This window comes from Microtus oregoni, unplaced genomic scaffold, assembly GCF_018167655.1.
Source record: "Microtus oregoni isolate MIOR12 unplaced genomic scaffold, Mior012 000006F_ref0000085, whole genome shotgun sequence".
Taxonomy (NCBI): Eukaryota; Metazoa; Chordata; class Mammalia; order Rodentia; family Cricetidae; genus Microtus; species Microtus oregoni.
Window position 1 is genome coordinate 30870649 of NW_024543065.1, and position 11554 is coordinate 30882202.

Below are 11554 nucleotides of genomic sequence, written 5' to 3' on the forward strand. Positions count from 1 at the left end.
AACAAAAGAATAAATACTGATGAAGTATTTGGATTAATGATGCAAAAATGTTTCACATCTTTGTCTTATTTTTGTTTTCTTTTTCTTTGTTTTGAGATAGGGTCTTAGTCTGTAGACTAGACTGGCTTTAAATTCAGAGCTGTCCTTTTGACCCTGTCTCCCACATGCTCAGGTTACAAACACAAGCCATGCCTAATTATATCTCATATCTTCAGTTCTGATGATAGGTATGGCAGAGATAGATCTGACTTAGTTATCTAGTTCAAGCAAAGGATTAAGGTGACCCCAGTCTGAAAGCCGGAGAACCAGTATTTGCCTACCAGCGCCTGTCATGATGTGGCAGAGTTGATGCAGAGTTGGAATGGCTCGGGTGTACATGGTATAACTCAGAGTCCATCTGTTGTCTCCTGGCTTCTCAAGCACATGTGTGTCTGTGGATGGGGCACCCGCATGTATCCACTCTCATCTCAACGCTGCTCTAGGACAGTGTGGAAAAGTGAGTAGTGACTTGTTAGTTTACTGTCTCAGAAAAAGATGACTCTGGCCTGAGAACCTGTACACAAAAGGAACTTTTACTCTCACCACGCTTTCGTTTTTTGACTCAGTTCTAAGTAGGAGGAAATTCTGAGAATATTAAAATAACTCAGAGAAATATATAATAAGAATATTAACAGAACCATACTGGAAATGTTTTAAGATATTCTAAGAAAGATTTAATATGGTAAAGCCTTGGCAATCTAGAACTTAGATGAATCATTCTAGAGAACTTAAATGTTCATCCATCTTACACCAATTCTAAAGTCTTCCCAAAGAGCTGGTGTACAGTCTTCAGTGTTCTGTGTACAGCTCGATGGTTCTGACCAGTGTCTAGAAGCCAGTCATTGCATTCACTCTGTGATTACAGCTGTGTAAAAAAGTTACAGAGACCCAACAAAGATGGCTAGCAGGGCTGGAGGGATGGCTCCACGCTTAAGAGTGCAGTGGTCCCTCAGAGGACCAGCTCAGATCCCAGCACCCATGTTGGCAGCTCATGGTTGCCTGTAACTCTAGACAGAGGATCCAACACCCTCATCTGGCCACTGCGGGCACTGCACTCACCACCTGCACACATTCACACTCAGACACACCTACATTAACTAAATAAAAAAGGCCTTTAAAAAAAAAAAAGGATGGCTAGGGAAATGAAAGCAATAGAGGCAGTTATTAGTTTCTGGGATTCTGAGGCAGTCAGTAGTCTTTTCCCCAAAGTTGTGCTAAACTATGACAGGGATGTGGGAAGCTTTGTTTGATTGGGTTTGGAGTTGGTAACATGCTTACCCGATTCTTATTTGAGCATTCGCTTTTGACTGTAGTGTTTCTGTGTCCTTCATGATTGCTCCCTGCCGCTCTCTCTCTCTGTCGAGAGGCTAAACATTTCTTTACAAGTTCTGATGTCAGGTGCCAGCCAGGCCTTCCTGTACCTTAGCACAGTAGGGACTGAAGGGCACTGGGCATAGGGCAAGGACAGAAAGGAGAGCAGCAGCTGACCTGCTCCTGTCCCACCAGAGGATTTTGCCCTGTTGTTGTTGTCTTTTGTTTCCAGGATGTGAGGTGGTTGCCATTGTATTTTGAAGACACTATTAAAAAATTGTACTGCAGGGTAACAGATACTTTCTTCTTTTCCTTTTTGAATAATTTTTGTCTAGTCTGGAATGGTTTGGGGAGGCGTGTTCTTTAAATTAGGGGTTTTCCTTGCTTTAATTGTTAATAAAATTTGAATTTTAAAGTGTTAATTGAAGCACCCTTTAAATTTTTATTACATTTTAGTTGTTTTATTGTTGGGGTGGTTGCCCACCTACCATGGTATGTGTATAGAAGTCAGAAGACAACTTGGAGACTAGGTTCTCTCCTACCATGGCAGGGATCAAACTCAGACCACAGTAAGTGCTTTTATCTGCTGAGTCCTGCAGCAGACCCTAGTACCATTTTAATTAGCAATTGAGAATTATGAAAAAAAAAAAAAGTCCATCAGGTTTGGTGCCTCTTAAGGCAGAATCCTTAAGTCAGACCATTGGTTCTCTCTGATAAAGCTTTAGTTGTGCTTCTACTACTTCCTACCCTTGAGCACATTGTTGAAAGTCAGCAAAACTCCCAGCTGTTACACTCCTCTCAGATCCCAAGGGTGTGTGGCCGCCTCCACGAGGTAACAGCCTTCTATAGTGGTTTTAAATGTGCACTAGAATACTTTTGGTCAGTGGCTTCACCGTTTTCTCCAGGATAGTTTCACTAACGTCAATCTTGGGCAAGCACAGTAATTAAGAAAGAACAAATACTTTCATATAGCAACAGAATTTTTATCAGAATTCATTGCAACCTCAGGTTTCTGTTCAGGGTGAGACATTTTGCAACATTTAAACTTTCTCCTTGTCTTCATTTCCTGTTAAGAGGATAAAACAAGTTTGAAATCCATTTAATTCACTAAGGAATCTCAAAAGGCAACAGAGTATGTTTTCTTTGTGGTTTTTGTTTCTACTGATTACTATTGGATTTCTTTCTTGGAACAGATGGAGAAAAAAAGAACCAAGTAATGATTCACGGAATTGAACCAATGCTGGAAACCCCTCTACAGTGGCTGAGTGAGCATCTGAGCTACCCAGATAATTTTCTTCATATTAGCATTGTCCCCCAACCAACAGATTGAAGGAGCAGCTCCTCGCTGGATGGAATCACCTTGAGTCAGCATGTCACCCTCGCTTCAGTCAGGTTCAGTGGAGGCTGCAGAAACATGTGGCTGCCTGCAAGTCTAGGAGGAAGAAGATTCCATGAGAGATAGGGCAGCCGGGCAGGTCTGACTGGGCACCACCACTGCTTTGCTCCACTGCCGTCATTAAACCTCAGCTGAGACATGACAGGACCACTGGAGCTCTTGTCTTCTCATGAAATACAATGCAGCCGAAGCCTTTGCTCTAGGAAAGAAATGGAAACGTGCCACAGTTCATACTTCTGATTAACAAATAAGCGGGGTATTTCCTAAGGTGACCATGGTTGAACCTTAGTCAAGAAAGTGGAAACATTGGTTGAATTTTCGAGAGAATTAGACTTGAGAAAGTAAAAGAGAAATTCTGTTATCAATAACTTGCAGTAATTTTTTTGTAAAAGATCAAATTACAGTAAACCCATCTTTCCTTAATGAGAATTTCCTGTTTACAGTCAGTCTATTGGTATGCAAACAATCTTGTAACTTTGATAATGAAGTGAGAGATTTTTAAATAAAGCCTCTAACTATGTTTTGTCATTTAAAGCATACAGTTTGTCACTTTTCAGAGACACCCCGATTCCCATACAGTAAGACATTTTTTATTCTGTGTTCCTGTTTCTCACTGGCGTAGCAAGGGTGCAGGGCGTAGGGTAACTTGTCTCAGGAGCTATTACGGGATTTATTACTGCAACTTGAAAATCTGTCATCTATACACTGAATATGAATAATAGTAACTGTCTTTGCTGTTTCGCACTGTAAACCTGTCAAATCATAATATGCCAAGTACCCATCTAAGGTAATTTTGCATATTTTGAAACTCCCATTCCTTTCCTTTGGTTTTTGGTTGTTTGGTTGGTTTGGTTTGGTTTTTGGGCTCCAGGAGTACTATGTCACTATTTTCCCCCGGAGTCAGTCTTTAAATTCTGAAGGTGACCTGTTTCTAGGCTGCAGTAGCTTTTCCTTATCATTACCAAAAAACATCCAGAGGTTCCTGGAACTCCTCCCACTCTAAGGGAAGTTTGCTGCACTCTACGGCCACTGCTTGGAGACTCCTGCAGTTGATTTGTGAACTAGCTTGCTGTCCACATTGAATGTCAACCCATCTGAGTATGCAAAAAGACAGTATCATAAAATAATGGTTTTCGATTCTATAATAAAAATGTTTTCTTATAAAATTATATGATGACTCAAGTGAGATCCTGTTAGTGTTCCTTGCCTCCTCCCTCCTACACCCCTTGTAATTTTTCACTGGTTAACAGAGATTTATTCACAAAATGAGAGAAAGTGGATCAAAGAACAAATATCCCAGAATGGAAATTATAAACATAATAATAAAAGAAGTAACGTTGGGTACCACTCGCAGAAACGTAGAAGTGAGTAGAAGGAAACTGGCTGACTAAACAAAGTGCCCTTTTAGCAAAGGCAGGAAAAAATAGTGACACTTGAGTTACATAAGGAAAAATCCACTGACTTGTATTTTTGCAAGACGTTGGTCTGAATATGATTGTTCACATTATGGGTGTTTATTCGTCTGCTGAGTTTGGGGATTTTCCCCTTGGTGTTTTGACAGACTGAGGAGAGCATCACTGAGTAGAAGGGTCAGATGCCAGGGTGTGCTAAACTGTGAGGTGTGGTCAGAAGGTAACCATGGTGATTTTACAGGTGACACTGGGGATTCCTGGGGTATTTTAGAGCTGCTGGATGTCACTTGCAGATTAACAAAGTAAATTATACCAAGCCACAGGAGTGCCATAGACAAACACCTGTAAAGCCGGGTGAGCAAGGGCCCGGTGGCCAGAGGAATGTCCATCTTCATTCCTAGAGGCTAGAGGTGAAATATTTACAGACCAAGATCAGGACTTCCCTCATCTTCAGACTGTAAGTTTCTCAGGAGAAGAATGAGGACTAACAGAAAAGAGGGCCACAAGTCTCAACAAGTGGCTCACTCTTAGGGGAAAAAAATAAGTATTTTATTGGCATTGCGGACAAGGAAGGAATTCCGACCATGGTGAGTAATCAGTTACCATGTTACTCATTGCATAGTTGACCTGAGCTGCGAGCATAGATGGGACTTAATTGATAATCACTATGATTTCTTTTGGTACCTAGATACCCCCAGTAACCTATTAGAATTAAGCATAAGTAATGATTTACAGAGTATCTTCCTATATCATTATAAGGGAGGAGTGTCCCCAGGCCATGTTATGATTTTTCCAGTTCAGTAAAACCAGGTGGATTATTCTAAGAAAAGGATTTAACATTGAGTGACTAGCTTTTTCTCCCCCCCCCCCCCATTTTTGCATTTTATTATTTGGGAGGGGCGCACAAATGCTTGTCACAGAATGAGTGTGGAGAACAAAGGACAACATGTGGGAGTTGATTCTCTTCTTCCACCATGTGGGCCCCAGGAATTGAACTCTGGTTGTCAGTCTTGCAGCAAGCACCCTTAACCCCTGAGCCATCTTGCTGACCCATCAACAACTTTTAATGGTTATCATTCTACATCATGTTGGTTTAAAGGTATATGTTCATATAACTTATCTTCTAATATTCAAAAATTTGGTGTGTGTGGCTCATGCCAGAGAATGCAGCTCACTTTTTATCCTGCTCCTGACTCAGGTCTGAGAGAAGTCAGGGTGCTTTTTACTTGTGCCAGCATAATCCAGATAAGACGGTGAAATCCTTAGGTATTACTGGAGAAAAATTAGAAAAAAACTTGGGCTCTTTTGTGCACAACCAGGCGATAAGAGTTCTTCACAATACCTTTCTCTGAGTTCCGTTCCTCTGTTTTCTGAATATATTCATGTGGCCTGAGAATGCTCCAGAAGAGGAGGAAGGAGGAGCGTGCATCTTGTTCATGTTATTGGATATCAAATGGCACTCTGGAATTGCAGGTCTCTCTTGTCGTTTGATGCAGAAGTGACTGGCAGGCGGTACAGGCTGCGCTTTAGAGCTTTGATGGCTTTAAGCTGGCACCTGTGGTAGGGATGCTTTCTCACCTGGGCAGCAGTAGGAATCCCCAAGTCAAGTAGCCCCAAAAGCAAACATAATACTCTTCTGTGTGCCGTATTGTAAAGCTAGCAGGTTCACAGGTATGTGAATCAAATGCATTGCAGTTGAGTGAGGATCTCATATATCCTAGGCTGACCTTGAACTCACTGTGTAGCTAAGGACGCCCTTCTGGTTCCCTGCCTCTGCCTCCCAACCCTGGGATGACAGAAGCGTATGTCATCCTATTTTTCAAATGCATTTTTTTCAGTCAGATGTTCTCAACTTGCCCATCTGAATCAGGGAGCAACTACAGAAAGCTCTTCACTATGCACCTTCATATGACGAAGGGATCCTTCAGACTTCCTCAAATACAGATTATAATCTTTCTTCAAGTACTAGCAGGTGTACTCACGTCAAGTTTTATAGGCCTAACCTTGTAATCACAGACTTAAAACATTCTGTGTTTAGATTCTAGAGCTACTCACTCTAGAATCCAAACTTGGGTTTTTAATACTGAACCATTTTAATTTAGAGCATGTTAGGATGATCCAGATAAAGGTAAGTCAGGAATTTAGGAATATTTAATGTGCTCTGATACACCCTCTGGCCCCTAAATGTGCTTGGTGCAAAGCTTACTCCTACCTCTAATCACAAGACCCCCCCCCAAAAAAAAACTGTCTACAAAAAGGCAAATGCATGGATAATAACATTTTCAAGTAGGTCTTGCATTCCTGTCAGAGTACCAACAATAAAAATAGGACAGACCTTGTCATTTAGAAATCGGTGGTACAGAGTTCAGTTGGTTGGAGTTGGCATCACCGAATAAGACATGCTTACTCAAATCTGCTCTCGGTAGGAACCACTGTGGCCCGGGTCCTTGCGTCAGCCCACATTCATTTTAGCTGTACTGTCGACCACAGCACAGGCCTGTGTCAAGCCTCCCCTCGGTTGCTATTTTGAGCTAGCATCTGGAGGCCTGCATTAGTCTGGCCTTTTTGTAGACGAGTGGTTTGTGTCGTGCTTGTGCTTGAGGCTCTCCTTCTGAAAACGAGAGTCGATGAATGCAGCATTTCCTGACTCTTCCAGGCTCCCAGCAGCCGTTAAATAGGGGCTGGAGTAAGTCATTGGGTGCAGCTGACTTAGGGTTTGGAGCGTGACTTTTAGCCCCCTCTCTGCTGTTTAAAAAGAACTCAGGCTTCTCACTCATCTCCAGGCCAACCATTTTCATTCCTTTATTGGATGTGTCCCATTTTGTCACTGTCACTTCCAGAATCGTTTACCAAGTTTCTATTGACTAGCTGATATCTGTCAGGTAGTCCACAACGTAGAGAAAACCCCTCCATCTGTGCGATGGGAATCAGATGTGTGAGCACTGGCTCGCAGCCCTGGCCTGTGCAGCAGATACCTTTCACTTCTCACTGGCTCTGGCCTTGCCTAAAGTAGCAGTGACTGTCGTGTGTGCTGTGTCGCTGGAGGTTCCTCTGTGGAACAGGCTCTGATGGGCACACTGTTACTCTGTGGATGTCTAGCTCTTCTACAGGGATAACTGATGTATAGGCATCTACTGTGTCCACTCTCCACTCTCATTTTGTGAAGAGTTAGGGAAACTATCCCATAGCTACCAACCTTTTCCTGATTTCTCTTCACATCTCCACTAAAATGTCATCCTGGTGCCTGCGCTTCTCTAACTCTTCCAGATGCGGTTTTGAAATTCACTGCCATCTCAAGTCTCTGATAGGCTTCAGTGATACTGGTTGTCAAGCCTACAGGTGTCACCAAGGCCTGGAGCAAACTTTAAAAGGTTAAGGAGCCAGTCCGCTTGGGATAAGTAAAGAATTTGGAGGCAGTGCATGAGACATGAAAAATGAGAGACGGAAAATGCCAGGTGAATGTAATTAGCAGCAGGCCACCTCAGATACCTGCAAAACCCACAGATTCATTGTACTCCTTTCTTTCTTTTGTACCCAGCATCTCGTGAGATAGTGCAAGTTAGCCTTGAAATGACTCTCACACCCTGGCCTGAGAGGCAGTACACACCACACTCAGCAGCCACAGATGAAGTAAGACCATTGCTGCAGGGCTGTGATAATTGCGCTTATGCGCTAGACTTACTCTGGGTTTATAGAAGTCTGTGTAACAGATATAGGAAAAATGGTAGCATATATTCTGGGATAAACAAGACCAGTGTCTGTGAGAAGACAACAGACAGAATTTAACTACAACGAGATACAGGACCAGGCAATGAGAAAAATTACAAATGAGGCAGTGGCAAAGACTAGCTTTGGGCTGTGGTAGATGACACAGGTCGATTTGACTCCAGCACGTTTGACAATTGGCCACACCTTGTTCCATTCTTCACTTTCTTCACTGGTCACCACACCCTGCTGCTTTTATCTCAGCCCCTTTTCAGTTTCCTTCCCTTCTCACCTTGAGTGTGGTGTCCCAGCATTCACCTTGGGGCCTCTTCCTCTACAGTACTTGAAATCATTCCAAGGCTTTTTTTTTTTTATGTCTACATGTGGGCATGATGGTTTATGCCTTTAATCCCAAGGAGACAGCACTCTGTGAGTTCAAGGCCAGCCTGGTCTACACAGTGAGTTCCAGGATAACCAGGGATATTTAGAGAGACCCTGTCTCACAAAAACAAAACAAAAAAGTGTATGTGTATAGGCTTTTGTAAAGGTGCCAGAGCCAACAGACACCAAACGATGTCAAATGGAACTGTCCTTAGAGATGCCTGGGAGCCTCCCTGTGGTGCTGGAAACTGAATCCAAGTCCTCTGTAAGAGCAATCAAGGTTCCTAACTGCTGAGCCATCTTCCCAGACACACATCTTAGGATGTTTAACACCCTTGTTATCAACACTGACCTCTAAGCTCCAGACACCACTGAACCACCTTCTTGACATCTATGTCAGGTACATATAGCAATTCTATTATTCTTGGCTCCCCCTGCCTGATACACCACCACCTGTCCGATTCTTCCCTATCAGAAATGCTCCTCACCTGAAATGTGAGTGCCACACTTATCCTTCTCACCCATCCTGTGTCCATCCGTAAGTCTCAGTCTGTCTACCTTAAAATACAACACAGCTATGACAATGTTCCTGTCACCGCTGCCGCATAAGGCTCGGCAACCAGCCACCATCTCCAGTCTGCTGCAGAGCCTTCCACGTGGTCTCCCAGCCACCGTCTCCTCCAATCTGCTGCAGAGCCTTCCACGTGGTCTCCCAGCCACCGTCTCCTCCAGTCTGCTGCAGAGCCTTCCACGTGGTCCCCCTGCCACCGTCTCCTCCAGTCTGCTGCAGAGCCTTCCACGTGGTCCCCCTGCCACCGTCTCCTCCAGTCTGCTGCAGAGCCTTCCACGTGGTCTCCCAGCCACCGTCTCCTCCAGTCTGCTGCAGAGCCTTCCACGTGGTCTCCCTGCTTTCGTTCTCACTGCCTTCAATCCGGGTGAAACCTGGATCAACTGCAGGCGAGCTGGAAACTATTTTGTACTCTTAATTGTATTCTGTGCTATTCTGTGTGCCATTCAAGACACATTAATAGGAAACAGCATATGCCGTTTATCTGAAATTTCCTAGTTCTGCATTTTAGATGAAGTCTTCCTAAACTCAAGTTGGTTTTATGCCCTCCCCTTACACATTCCCACTTGAGTTCATTGCTTCATAGCTGTTCCTTGGTGGGGTGTAAAGCTCTGTGAGGGCCAGAACTGTCTGCTTTGTCTCTGTCTACCAGTGCCTAGCAGCCTTGTGAAAGAATCATCAAGTAGCGCCTGGTGGGCAGGGTGGTGGTGGCGCTTGCCTATAATCCCAGCACTCGGGAGGCAGAGGCAGGAGGGTCTCTGTGAGTTCCACAACAGTCAGGGTTACACAGAGAAACTGTCTCAAAGAAAGAAAAAAGATGCATTAAGGGAACAAAGATAATGTTTGCTGGAGTTCTTGAGGGCCAATACTTAAGGTGCTGATTTTTTGCACGGAGGGAACCTTGTAGTTGAGGTAGCAGTATAGCAAAGAGGGAGGAAAAAGATCAAAAAATAGGAAGATAGTACCAAAGAAATTTCACAAACTTCACAGGGACCAAGGGTAATAATGAATCAAACCTTGGGATTTAGCAAGTAAATACTTGAGACCCTCATTAAAAAAAAAAAAAAAAGCTGTTTTGAATTGAAAGCTGTCTGCTTATACAGATTTAGGAAATGAAGTAAGATTTAGTGGTGAAAACAAGGTTAGACTGCAGCTGAGCCTCACATGGGGGAGAGAAAACCGAGTCTTATGTATCGAGGAGACAAAGCACAATATGCACAGGTTTAGGACTAGTGAGATGCAGGAGAGATGGCCACCCCTTCAGGGTAGTGAATGGCCTGCGGGGTGGAAGGAATGGACAAGTTTCACAGTGAGCGTGTGAATGCTGATCCCTGAAGCCATTTCTAACTAGTGAGACCAGTGATCTGAGAAAGTCACATTGGCCTTTGTCACTGAAGATGACATCTAGTCTTCACCAGGAAGTATGACCTGACTGGGACCAGGCAGTGTCTCATCAGCAGGCAGAGCCATGGCCATGGGGTTCTTGTTTGAATGCTGATTTTGATGGATTGAGTGGGGTGGGCCTGGGGTTCAGCACCCCCACCCACATCCCAATAATTCTGGTGCTGCTGGCCTTCGGTCTTACATTCTAGGTTCCACAAGACATCCCCCTCTTTTTAAAATAGCATCAAGCTCCATTTCACATTCGACTTCACCTTACAGTGAAATCTGCGTCAGAAAAATGAAGACTCCTTTCCTCTGAAATGAGGTGGAGTGTGATTGCAAGATGCTCTTAAGTAATTCAGAACTCCTGTGTGTTCCTCCAGCTTCTCTCGCAGCATTCAGGAAAGACCTGTCTTTGGAATTTGAAAGTACATTGCTGTAGAATATGCGAGAATAGGAAACTGCGTAAGAGCAGCATGTGATCTTGATGAAATATTTACCCCAAGTGAAATACTCACTGGTTATTTGTGCCAGTTCCCGTTAGTAGATTCAGAGAGACGAGACGTTATCTTAAAATGTTGTGTTGTACGATGTGTTATTAAAGGTAGGAGATGCTGGCAAGGCAATGCTCATTTGGTTTTGTTGATAGGGTCTCACTATGTAGTTGTGGCTGGTTTGGATATGTAACTCAGTAGTCTTGAACCCATAGCAACTTTCTTGCAGTCTGAGTGCTAGTACAGGGCTAGCAAGAAATACTTTGTAACAGAAAACGACAAAATGTGTGCTATTTACAGACCTAGGACTTACTTTAAAAATAATTTCTGAAAGTAGAACATAAAGACTACAATGAGTGTACAGAGTTCCTCTTACCTCTTCCCACTGCTTCCATGTATTTACCACAGCCAGTATTGATACATTGTTGTTAACTAAAAGGCCGTATTTTATTCTAATTTATTTGGGTCTACAGTACTAAGATACCATATCACATGGGAGTGTTTTTTATTAATATGTTTTATTTTTTCTTTGGACATTTCATACATGCATACGATGTATTTTAGTCATATGGACCCCCTACTCCCTCTCCCTAGGTCCCCCCAGGATCTCATAACCCACTGTCCTACTAACTTAATGTCTTCTTTATTATTGTTGTTGCCTCTTGAGTCCAACTGACGGCGTACACGTGGGTATGGGGCCATGCACCGGAGTGTGGCCAGCCTCCTAGTGGCCACATCCTCAAGCAGTCGCCCTTCCTCAGTGGCCCTCAACTACTTATAGCTCCTCAACAAGCCCCCACACACATCTGCATGGGATTTCTTGTCACCTTCATCCTCCTGTTGTGTGACAGATGGGGGGACTACT

The 11554-nt window shown here is 43.6% G+C and overlaps 1 protein-coding gene across 5 annotated transcripts in view; it reads left to right on the top strand.

Moving 5' to 3' along the window:
- The window catches only part of Atg5 (autophagy related 5), a 107958-nt gene extending 104043 nt beyond the window's left edge, over positions 1-3915 (top strand). For all 5 annotated transcript variants that reach the window (XM_041654796.1, XM_041654799.1, XM_041654797.1 and 2 more), the window contains one exon: positions 2544-3915. In XM_041654796.1, coding sequence (XP_041510730.1) covers positions 2544-2680 — 137 coding nt within the window. In that variant the 3' untranslated portion in view covers positions 2681-3915. The remainder of the gene's footprint in view (positions 1-2543) is intronic.
- The last annotated feature ends 7639 nt before the right edge of the window (positions 3916-11554 follow it).